At 46.2% G+C, this 12,481-nt stretch overlaps 2 protein-coding genes across 8 annotated transcripts in view; one reads left to right on the top strand and one right to left on the bottom strand.

Moving 5' to 3' along the window:
* Positions 1-1,765, bottom strand: part of SMC4 (structural maintenance of chromosomes 4) — a 35,337-nt gene extending 33,572 nt beyond the window's left edge. For 4 of the 5 annotated variants that reach the window (XM_036347049.1, XM_036347048.1, XM_036347046.1 and 1 more), the window contains exons 1-2: positions 1,626-1,765; positions 414-557 (exon numbers count right to left, since the gene is read on the bottom strand). In XM_036347049.1, the coding sequence (XP_036202942.1) occupies positions 414-552 (139 nt within the window). In that variant the 5' untranslated portion in view covers positions 553-557; positions 1,626-1,765. Of the gene's footprint in view, positions 1-413; positions 1,043-1,625 lie in introns of those variants that run through there. The other variant, XM_036347047.1, reaches the window with a different exon arrangement.
* A 491-nt stretch (positions 1,766-2,256) lies between these two features.
* IFT80 (intraflagellar transport 80) overlaps positions 2,257-12,481 on the top strand; it is a 113,339-nt gene continuing 103,114 nt past the window's right edge. For all 3 annotated transcript variants that reach the window (XM_036351328.1, XM_036351333.1, XM_036351332.1), the window contains exon 1: positions 2,257-2,281. The gene's annotated coding sequence lies outside the window, so the exon portion shown is untranslated. The remainder of the gene's footprint in view (positions 2,282-12,481) is intronic.

Below are 12,481 nucleotides of genomic sequence, written 5' to 3' on the forward strand. Positions count from 1 at the left end.
TTAATCTAACTTTAAGGCCACAGAAGCGAGGTTAGGGTCAAGCAACTTTCCATTTTATTAATACTGTACATTGATTACGCCTGGAAAAAAAAAAAAGCCCACCGGCCATTGGCTGACCCGGCCCATTTCCGCGGAAATAACAAGGCCACAAACAGAAATTGAGTCAACAGCCGAAGCCACTGACTCGCCCCCATCCCCTCCGGTCCCGTTACCCTGAAAGTGCACAGTCCCGTCTCCGAAAATCGCCGAATCGCTCTCTGGAGCCGACCTACCGGACCCATACGCATCCCGGGACGCCCCCCTTGCAGCCCCTCTTGCTCTCGCCAAGTAACCCGGCCAGTCCCGGGCGGGGCGCGGGCCCACCGGGGTCCCCGCGCGCGGTCCTGCCGAGTCTGGGCGGGCGGGCGACTCACCTGCGGCATCAGGGGCCGGGCTTCCCGCACGGCCGGGCGGCGGCTCTGGCTCCGCGTCGCTGCTGGCGCCGTCCGGGGACAGCGGCGGCCCTTCCTCTCGGCGCCGGGCGGTGGAGGGCTGGGTGCCCTTGCGGGGCATGGTCGCTGGGGCGGGGTGAGAGCGGGAGTGAGACGGCGCCCCGGGGCCGCGCGGTACCCACGCTCCCCGCCGGGTCCCGCGGAGGGACGGCTCAGCCTCCACCCCGCCCCGCTCGGAGGAGCCCTCGGTCCGCCCCACGCTGGCGGGTCCTCGGGACAGACGGCACGGAACACCCGGGCACCGAGGGGTGGTTCGTGTTCTCAGGCACGTCCTAAGCAAAGGGGGGAGACCAGGACGTGCCCGGGCGTCCAGCAACGATGGGGCAACCGCTTAGGTCCTTTCTGTGTCTTAATGCCCCGCCGCCTGCCGCCCACGGAGTGAGCGCACGGGCACACGCGAACGCACTTTCTAAGCGAAGTTAACTTGCAGACGCGGAGGAGTCCGTGCAAACGTCAGGTCTGCGGGGCTGCGAACGCTCCCCAAAGCGGAAGCCCCACGGGCGACTCGCAGCCCACCGTCCTCGCCCCGCCAGTTGGCTCCAGGCGCCGCGGACGGCTCGCGCGCGGCCCCGAAGTCTCCCCTACAGCCCGGCCGGGAGGGAGGGAGGGAGGGAAGGCGGGCGGGCGGTCGGGCGCTGGGCTCCACCACTCGCGGCGTCCAAGTCGGACACCGGCAGCGCCCGCCCCGGTTCCACCATCCGGGGGCGACAGGGGTCTGTCCTCCGGCGCCCGCAGCGGAATCCCGTCGGATAATCAACTAGAAAGGTCGCCAGTGAAGGGCCAAGACCCGGCGACCAGTCCCTCGGGAGAAGAGAGACGGGCCGGGGGCGACGCCCTTCCCCCGACAGACAGCAGGACGGGTGCGACCCGCGAGGCTCAAAACCCCCAGCCCCCTCCCCGCCCCACCCCGCGCGACGCCGAAGTAGCTCCGAGAAGCGGCGCCCGGGAGACGCGCGCGGAAGCCCGGCCGCCGGGGAGCGGCCGCGGGGGGGAGGGGTGACAGCGGGAGCGATCTCCCGGCGACAGCTCGGCGCGGACTTCGGCGGCTCCGGCTCGAGGCCTCGACGCTCCGGGAGCGCGGACGGGGCAGGAAGTGAGCGTATGACAACCTGGTCAGGAAGGGAGGTACTTTACCTGCGGGGCGGTCCACTCGGACCGAGGCTGGGAACGGCGGTGCAGACCCCCGCTCTTCCCGGTGTTTCGGCTCCGGGTCCTTCACTCGAAAATGGCGCCTAAAATACAAACTCGAACGGAAATTCGTTACAAATGTGCGCAATGCTTTCTGGGAGCCACTTATTTGAAAAAAAGTGCGGCGATTATCATCGCCATCTTCTGGGCGCTTACACGCATGCGCTGACTCCTGGCGGGCGGGGAGGGGTGCGGGGGGGGGGGGGACCCAGGCGACGTGGACCGTCTCTACTAAGTGAAAACACTGTTTCGAAACAGTATTTTCCTTGGGACCTAAGGAGACAGCAGTCTTTTAAAAATATTACCAAGAAAACCCGACAGGGCGAGTTTTTGAAAGGAGAAAAAAATAAAGAGTAAGGTTCCGCCCGCAGCTGGAGGCAGCGCTCAGTCGTCCAATGACAGACCTCACCCTGGGAGGGCGGGCGTTCGGGGGGGCGGGATCTCGGACCCGTTTGCAAGGCGCGTGGCCGGGAAGTATCGCGAGAAGAGGGAGGGCGCGTAGCTCTTTAGAAGTCACTATGGTGACAGGGCGGTCGGGAAGCATCTTGGTAACTGGTCCCAGCTCTGTGAAAGCAGTCGCCATCGCTTTCCTGGGATTTAAGGTAAATCTCTTCACCTTTGGACGTGGTGAAGAAAGGGTTTGGAAGTTGTGGCAAGCACCGGATCCCACGTTTCCTGCCTTGAGGGTGTGTGTGACGTGGAGCATCAGTTATTATCCGTCTCCCTGTGGGCAGGGGACCTAGCTTTCGGGATGCAACGGAGGGAGCCCTGAATTTGGAGGGAGTCGAGGGACTCTGAGGAGGAGGGAAGACCTAAATTGGTGAATGGTCGAGTAGTCCACATGTGAATAGCGGAAGAATGATTTCGAGTTATTGGTGTTAGTCGTTAGTGTCATGAGTGAAGGGCGGTGGTGGTTGGCTCTTGAAAGTCCAGGGAAGGAACGATTTGTCGATGTCATCTGGTTGACTTTAAGAGAAAACCGATCAGCAAATATTTCTAAAGTGGCTTTTGTATACAGCGCACTGTGCAAGGCATAATCAGGATTATTAAGCAAGTATTCCTGTTCCCAGAGAACTTAGTTATGTTGGTAGTGAATTTTTAACCTGGAGTCTGTGGATCTGGTGATTGGTGGTGATTGGGCTTCAGAGGGGTTCATAGCCGCTCCCTCTTTCCCAAATTGTACAAATTTCTGTGTTTGTGCATTTTTCTGGGGAGTTAATTTTTCCAGAACTTTAATCTGATGCTCAAACGTGGTCTTAATCCGCCAATAAGTATTTATTCAGCAACTTTTATATCCTTGACTTTGAGAAGTAGGAGCCTCTCGTTTTCTTTAAATTTTGCACACTTTGTGCCTGGCATACTAAGCACCAATAAATCTGCTTTCTGAATGAATGTATATTGTCATTCTAAGTAAGTATTACTGCTCTTGCCCCGAGGAGCATAAAGTCAGGTTCATTAATTCTCAAAGAGGGGTGTGGACACTCACTGCAAGTGCATGAATCTGGTGAGCTTGGGAGATGGGTGTGGTTTCAATAAGCATTGACTCGATATTATAACTTTATATTTATTGTTTTTTTAAATATATTTTTATTGATTTCAGAGAGGGAGAGAGAGAGAGAAACATTAATGATGAGAATCACTGATTGGCTGCCTCCTGCATGCCCCCTACTGGGGATCGGGCCCACAACCCAGTTGCATGTACCCTTGACTGGAATGGAACCTGGGACCCTTCAGTCCACAGGCCCACGCTCTATTCACTGAACCAAACCAGCTAGGGCTATTTATTGTTTTTGTAAGACAAACTACGGACAAGAAAGCTGAAGGGGAAAAAATTGGGTGGTAGGCATACTAGAAGGTATAGATAGGGATTCTCTCTGAGAGCTTCTGAAATCTTTTGGGTTTTCAAAGTTTGTAAAACATTGCAAAACCTGAGTTGGAGGGATATTAACCATGAAAAAGCAAAGACAAGCCCAGCCAGTGTGGCTCAATGGTTGAGCATTGACCTTTGAACCAGAATGTCAAGGTTCAATTCCTGGTCAGGGCACATGCTGGGGTTGTTGAGGAGGTCCCCAGTGGGGGGGCATGCCGGCGGCAGCTGATCAATGATTCTCTTCATTAATGCTTCTATCTTTCTCTCCCTCTCCCTTCCTCTCTGAAATCAATAAAAATATATTTTTTTAAAAAGCAAAGACTAGACCAAATTGAGTATTTATATATATAAATAGAGAGTATTTATAAACATAAATATTTACATATAATATTTATTTGAGAGTATTTATATATATAAAAGCCTAAGTGACCATTGCAACCGAACGAATGACCGAACAGGCAGCATGGGGTGACCAGGCCGGCAGGGGGATTAGTGAGGGACGACCAAATGACTGAGCAGCAGGCTGCGTGGGGAGACCAGGCCTGCAGGAGGGGCAATTGGGGGTGACCAGGCGGGCAGGGGGGGCAGTAAGGGGTGACCAGGCCAGCAGGGGGGGGGCAGTTAGGGGAGATCAGACAGGCAGGTGAGCAGTTAGGAGCCAGTGGTCCTGGATTGTGAGAAGGATGTCCGACTGCCAGCAGTCCCCTAAACCAGCAGTCGGACATCCCCCGAGAGGTCCCAGGTTGGAGAGGTTGCAGGCTGGGCTGAGGGGAAGACCACCCCCCCCCTCTCGTGCATGAATTTTGTGCACTGGGCCTCTAGTTTATTTATAAAACCAGCATGTAATACCTATCTCATAGGATTGTTCATGATTGTTCATCCAGCACACATGCTATAAGCATTTGATATTGTGCTATGGATGTATAATGGGATGTCCAGTTAGAAGGTTAGCTTATAAAGGTTAGCTTGAAAGCCATGTCAAGGATTTTAGATGTGGTATGAAGGAAGCATCTATTAGAAAAATTTTGTGCTAAGGAATGACTTGGTAAAAACAACAACAAAAACAGTAATTATGTGGGACGTGTTAAAAGCAAAAGAGACAGATCAGGAATGCTTTTGTTAGATTATTACTGTATAGTCCTCCATGTGGGAGGTGAGAAGTCTCTATGTAGTAGAATGGAAAAAATCCTGACATATTTTGGAAGAACTAAAATCTGTAGTTTTTATAGATTTTAATGTATGAAGCTGAGAGTGTAAACCCTTAAAGTCAGATACTATTCTTTGTTTGAATCTTTAAATTAGTGATGAAGGGATAGGAAGAAAGAGAAATCACAAATACTTCCTAGTTTTACTGCTTTTGATAATTGCTGTGAATAATGGTAAGTCTTAATGACTAATAAGAAAGAAATGTAGTCCAGCCGGTGTGGTTCAGTGTTTGAGCATCAACCTATGAACCAGGAGGCCAAAGTTTGATTCCCAGTCAGGGCACATGCCCAGGTTTCTGGCTTGATCCCTAGTAGGGAGCCTGCAGGAGGCAGCCAATGGATGATTCCCTTTAATCATTGGTGTTTCTCTCACTCTCTCTCTCTCTCTCCTTCTCATTCTCCTCCTCTCTCTCCCTCCCTCTCCCTTCCTTTCTCTGAAATCGGTAGAAACATATTATAAAATATCAATAAAGTAACTGTGGCTTTAGATTTAGTTGAACCTAATCATGCCCCACTCAAAACAAATGTTTTCAAGATGGACTTAAACCAGGTTATATAATGAAGAAAAGACATTCATAATAAATAGCTACTTAAATTTAGAGTGAAAATAAGACACTTAGAATAAGAAATAATTTGAGAAGAGATTAGGGTCACAAGAAATAAAGACTGGTGATCCCTGCCAATACTTTGGATGCTTCTCATGAAATTAACACTTTCTAATCTTTATGGTCCAAAATCATCTACTAACAACAATTATCTATAATTTCAGGCATACCCAGAAAAGAACCCTTACTTTTTATATTTTATTTTTAAAAATATATTTTATTGATTTTTTTACAGAGAGGAAGGGAGAGGGATAGAGAGTTAGAAACATCAATTAGAGAGAAACATCGATCAGCTGCATCCTACACACTCCCTACTGGGGATGTGCCCACAACCAAGGTACATGCCCTTGACCGGAATTGAACCTGGGACCCTTGAGTCTGCAGGCTGACACTCTATCCACTGAGCCAAACCGGTTAGGGCACTTTTTATATTTTAAAAGTAAAATTGCACCCTTCAGGGAGAAATAAGTTCAGAAAAAAACTTGGAATTAGAATTAAAATACACATTTGCAATTTAAGTGCATGATTTTGTCATTATAATAATACTAGAGGCCCAATGCATGAAGATTAGTGCAAGAATGGGCCTTCCTTCCCCTGGCTGTCGGCACCGCCTTCGCTTGGGCCTGGAGCCACCTTTCTGCCTTTGCTCCTGCCCGGAGGCCCAGAGCGGCTGGGGCGGTGCACAATGCCTGCATCCTCGACGAAGCAAGTGACCCACCCCTGCAGCTCGGCACCGGCATATGCAAATTAACCTGCCATCTTTGTTGGGTTAATTTGCATACTCATGCCTGATTGGCTTGTGGGCGTTGTGAAGGTATGGTCAATTTGCATCTTTCTCTTTTATTAGTGTAGATATGTTTTGTTTGCCTTCTAATGTGGTCACAACATTTCATAAGATGAAATTAACTTGCAGGTAGGTAAATGTTTAAAAATATTAAATTTGTAATTGTAAATATTTGAGTTAATTAGATATTAAGTAATAAAATGAATAAACATCAAGTTATGTATAAGTAGAGAATAAGAGAATATTCTTCAAGATTAATAAATTGGATGTAGACACAGGACAGACAGTAATGAATATCATAAGCCTCCAAATACATTAACCTTGTTGAAACTCTCACCTATTTTGCAGAAAAAATAGGAAGTAAGGAAGGGGAACAGTTTTTTGGAAATGACCATTTTGAAACAGGACTTTATTTTTATTCGTGTTTGTTGGGGTTATGGAAAGATGTATTAAATGGGCAGTAGCAGTAGAGAATATAGCTCAAGAGAGAAAATTGGATGAGATAGTGTTATAAAGATAATTGGAACACTAAAAATAGGTTAGTTTTTTAAGGTTGTGAGTAAAGAGGGGATAGTATCAGAAAATGTTCATTCTTAGAATCTAGGAAAAAGAAATAATTATAGTAATGTCTCTGGTAGGACTCCAGACATATGACAGAAAACCCAATCCAGTTTGTCTTAAGAAAAAAAAATTGGCTCCCATAACCAAAAAATCAGGTGAGTATAACTGGATTCGATGTTCAAACAAAGACAGCAGGATTTGGTTTCTTTCTTTGCTCTTCTTTGCATACCATCATCTTGGCATTATTGTCAGGCTCTACATAGTGGCTTTTGGCATGTCAAGGCTGTCTGCCTGCTATGGTAAGATAGCTACAGCAACTTCGCCTCAAATCTCCTAAAATGAATGGCCTGGCATAGGAGAGTTTTTCTCCTCTATCATTTATGTGAGTAAAAGTTCTGTGAAACAGTCTCTGTGCAAAGGGAATGGAGTGCTCTAATTGGTTTAAGTCTGGGTCTCATGCTGGCCCCGTTCAAGCCACAAAAGCTAAGAGTAAGGAAGTCAGTGTTTCAAGGAGAAAGTCTTTGTAGCTAGGATAAGAGTGAATATATATAGAATGACAAAAACACCAATTTGCATTACAGATAGGTAACCATTATTAAGTTCTTACTATGTTTCAGCACTTTACTGGACATTTTTTTTTTTATTGATTTCAGAGAGGAAGGAAGAGGGAGAGATTGAAACATCATTGATGAGAGAGACTCATTGATCTGCTGCTTCCTGCATGCCCCCTACTGGGGATGGAGCCCACAACCTGTGCATGTGTCCTGACCAGGAATTGAACCCTGACCTCCCGGTTCATAGGTCGATGCTCAACCACTGAGCCATGCCTGCTGGGGCTCTCCTGGACATTTTAGGTACTTATCTCATTCATCATAACCTGTGAAGTAGGTATTATTAGCCCCATTTTAAATAAGGAAAAAAAATAATATACAGTATGTGGAAGATCACTAGGAGGGGAGTTCACTATAAGAAGGGGTCAAGTGTAGTAGAGACTGCAAAGAGAATGAGAATGGTGATCTTATGAAAAAATTAACATTTATTAGGTTTTCAAAAAAATGCAGAAATGCATACAGAAGAAAATACAATTGGGCCATAATCCTATCACTCAGTTAATTATAAGAAATATATGAATGTATCCTATATAATAAAAGGGTAATATGCAAAATGACCCTAATAGCAGAAAGACTGGGAATGACTGGTCACTATGACACACAATGACCACCAAGGGGCAGACGCTCAATGCAGGAGTTGCCCCCTGGTGGTCAGTGCGCTCCCACAGGGGGAGCTCTGCTCAGCCACAAGCCAGGCTGCCGGCTGCCAGTACAGTGGTGGTGGTGGGAGCCTCTCCCACCTCCTCAGCAACACTAAGGATGTCCAACTGCAGCTTAGGCCTGCTCCCTGCTGGCAAGTGGACATCCCCCGAAGGCTCCCGGGCTGCCAGAGTGATGTCTGATTGCCAACTTAGGCCCAATCCCCTGGGAAGTGGGCCTAAGCCAGCAGGTGGTCATCCCCCGAGGGGTCCCAGACTGCAAGAGGGCACAGGCCAGGCTGAAGGACTCCCCCCCCCCCCCCACCTGAGTGCACAAATTTTTGTGCCCCGGGCCTCTAGTAGATAAATAAAATACTATGAACATGGTAAAAACTTCAAACAGTACAGAAACATATAAAATGAGAATTAAAAGCTTCCCTTCTCATCCCAGTGCCCCTACTCTCACAAGTCTCCATTAAATGTCTTTTATATATCTTACCAGAAAAATACTTTAGTATCCAATAGCTTATATATTCCTTTTTATTTACACAAAGGGGATTGCATTACATAATATTGCTGTATATATTTTGTCATTTAACATATTATAGACATCATTCTATATTAGTATATATAGATTCACCTCATTTTTAAAATAGTTGCATAGTACTCTCGTGTATCAGTTGAATGTGATTCTTTTATGCTAGTTGATGAATTAAAGATGACTACTTATTTTAAAACTAGGAGCTGTGTGCGCGAATTGCACGGCCCGGCCACCCACCTGTCGCCCTGCCTTGACACCTGAACCTCTCCACACAGAGCTCCAGCAGGCCTGGCCCAGCCCCCCCCCCCACCTCCCCCCCCCTCCCCCTGACCCCTCTGGCCTTCTCTGGCTGCTTCAAGCCCCGCCCTCAGTCCCTCAAGTCACCTTGAGCAGGTCCCGCCTTCTCTGGGTGCCTCCCCGCTTCTGCCCTGTCTCCGGAACAATGTGGTGGCCCCACCCCATCATGGCGCCAGAGGAGAGCATGGAAACCTCCCGCCTGCTGCACTGTGCTCCTTTCCCAGGCAGATGAGCGGTGGATGGCAAAGGACTGGTGAGGGGGGTGCTACAGGCTCTCACCCCTGCCCTCCCGGGCATGGGCTTCCTCCAGGCGCCTCCCCGCTTCCACCCTGTCTCCAGGAGCAACGCCCTGCCATGCATGCACAGGCAGCCTCCTCCTTAGCGGTCGTGACTGTGACACAGTTAGGACCAATTAGCATATTACCTCTTTATATATATAGATTTGTGGATCACATGGTTTATTAGCTAGAATAATAATAAACACCCTGCATTTATTAGGACACCCAATGAAAGGATTATAAATATAGCCAATAAAAATAATATTAATGTGTGGTGGCAAGATCTAGCTATAATGATAACTAGAATTGCAAGGAAATGTAAATATCATAGTATATACCTACACTTTAGCAAATGCATATGGGAATTGGAGTGGGGTGGGAGTTAGAGGTCTTTTGTAATTGAACTATACTGCCATTTGAAAACCTGTTTCTTTTACTTGCTGTGTCTTTGAATCTGTCCCTGGAAATGATGAGCCTGTCATACAAGAGAGATCTTGCATAGTTCTATGATAGGACCAATCTGAATAAAAGATCTGGCTCTCTCCCTCCTTTCTCCTCTGGGAGGAGACACAGGAGCCTGCTCAGAGCTATCTGTTTAGAAGACTGTTGATGCAAATTGTACTTTTAAACACGGGAACTTGGGTAGTTAAAAGCAAACCATTAGTTTCAACTATTAACATCAATAGTTGTTAGTCAAGGGTTAGCCAATATGCAGGTGAACTAAAAAGAACTTTGTATTAATATGCTTATGATCTAGTTCTTGCATTTCTTATCTATCCTTCACATTCTTGTTCACCACTGAGGCTTTTCTGCTACTTATTTATAGGTACATTCTTGTTGACAAATCATGCCTTCTCTTTATCCTGACTGAAATTTTTCTGCTTTTGTTAGTGCTTCTATCTCTGTTTTATTTCTTAAATGTAATTGTTCTTTTTTCTTTTATTGTAGACCATTTTAAGCATTTTTAAGTGTACAGTTCAGTGGCATTAAGTATATTCATATTGTGCTACTATCACTTCCATCCATCCACAGAACTCTTTTCCTCTTGCAGAACTGAAACTCTGTACCCATTAAATAGTAACTCCCCAATCCTCCTTCTCCCAGCCCCTGGCAACCATCATTTTACTTACTATCTATGAATTTGACTGCTTTAAATATTTCATACAAGTGGAACCATACAGTATCTGTGCTTTCATGATTGACTTATTTCAATTAGCATAATGTTGTTTAATTCTTAGCATTAATGCTTAATTCTCTTTTCTTATTTCTAACTCTGTTCCGCATTATAAACACACTAGAGGCCTGGTGCATGAAATTCGTGCGGGGGGGGGGGGAGGGGGTGTCCCTTAGCCCAGCCTGCACCCTCTTGCAGTCCAGGTATGTCCGTCTGCTTGCTTAGGCCCGATCCTCCTGGGTTTCACAACTGTTAATGCCACATCCAGTTTTGAGGGCAGCTGGAGAAATAGTCTTTGTCCTAGGTCAGTAATGAGTCGGCAAACTCATTAGTCAACAGAGCCAAATATCAACAGTACAACGATTGCAATTTATTTTGAGAGCCAAATATTTTAAACTTAAACTATATAGGTAGGTACATTGTTATGAACTTAATTAGGGTACTCCTAAGGCTTAGGAAGAGCCACACTCAAGGGGCCAAAGAGTCGCATGGGGCCCGCGAGCCGCAGTTTGCCGACCACGGTCCTAGGTGGTCAGATGTGTAGCAAAAATTCAGATTCTTCTACCACATAAGTAGGAATGAATGAATATTGGAGAATAGTCAGCTGTTTTGACCATTTCCCATTATCTGTCCCAAACTGTTAGCTCTTTCCAGTGTAAATCCTACCACTCTACCTTTTGGAACTCACAATATGTTATTGGCCAAAAAAATCTTTACTCTGGAATGGTTTATTTCTTTACTTTCACAGTCTAACTTAAATCTGGTTCTTCCCTAAGGAAACTGCATTCCCCTCGGCCCTCTCAAGTGGAGGCTGTTTAGCCTCCCAGATTCCCATGTGTCAAAGGGCCTTCTTTCTCATTAGTGTATCTGGACAGTTGATTCCCTTTCCTCTTCCTCTCTAAAATCTCCTACTCTCTTTGAAATGAGTCCTACCAGTCTACCCTGTCTTTCTGCAGTCATCTGCAGATCTATGCCATGTCTATCTCCACCACTATTCCTCTCATTCTTCTCAGTGATTTAATATCCACAAATCAATCTATCCCATTCCCGGGCCTCTCAGTTCATTGACCTCAGCTACCCACTTTTCACCATCTTAACCTACTTCAGCATTACCAATATCTACATTCTCCCAAAATAGGTTTTAAGCATCTTATTGTATTTATATCTCCATTTGTTTTTCATTCTACTTCATGTAGAATCTTAATGCTGTCTTAGCCAGTTTGGCTTTGGGATAGAGGGTCCTGAGGACTGAAGGGTCCGGGTTCGTTTCCGGTCAAGGGCACGTACCTGGGTTGCAGGTTAAATCCCCAGTTGGGGCACATTCGGGAAGCACCAATCGAAGTGTCTCTCACATTGATGTTTCTGTCTCTCTGTCTCTTCCCCTCCCTTCCACTCTCTCTAAGAATCAATGGAAAAATATCCTCAGGTTAGGGTTGACAAAACAAAACAAAAAATAGAATCTTAATGCAGACAATACTTCAGACTTTAGTAGGACTTCTTAGGCCACCTTTTCATGTAGCTGGGCAGTCTCATCTTATGGCTTTGAACATGATCTCTGCACTGACAACCCTCAAATTGATATCTCATTGATAATCCCAGCTCCATCCTCTTCCTTGACTCCAGACTTGTATATCCAATATCTCCTTGAATTTTCCATTTGGATGTCTAATAGGCTCCTTAAATTTAACATATCCAAAAAAAATTTTTTTATATCTTCCAACATGTTCCTCCCTCAATCTTCACCTCAGTAAATAGCAATTCTGTTCTACCTATTGAAGCTTCAGTCATTTTTTATTCCTCCTTTCCTTAAACCCAACTCATCAATAAATCCTATGGAATATTATTTCACAATATATTCAGAATGCGACCTCTTCATATCAGTCATACCACTACTGTCTTTCTCATCCAAGCCACATCTTTCATCTCTCTTCTAGACTATTGAAATCCTAAGTGGCCTCCCTGGTTCCAGTCTTGTTTATCCTTGCTCTGTTTTTTGTTTGTTTGCTTTTAAAATATACTATCCATACTGGCACTTTAAAAACGTAAGTCAGATTGTATCTCTTCATTGCTCACAACTCTTCATTCATTCAGAAGAAAATCTGAAGCTTTTATTGTGGTTTTTCAAGCCCCTGTATGATCTGTACCCTCTCTCTTCTCCCCTAATTTCCTGCCACTCCCTTCACTCACGCTGTATTAGCCATACTGGCCTTCAGGATCTGACTTAGTCTTAAAGGCATT

Source organism: Myotis myotis, unplaced genomic scaffold (assembly GCF_014108235.1).
Source record: "Myotis myotis isolate mMyoMyo1 unplaced genomic scaffold, mMyoMyo1.p scaffold_m19_p_2, whole genome shotgun sequence".
NCBI classification, from domain to species: Eukaryota; Metazoa; Chordata; class Mammalia; order Chiroptera; family Vespertilionidae; genus Myotis; species Myotis myotis.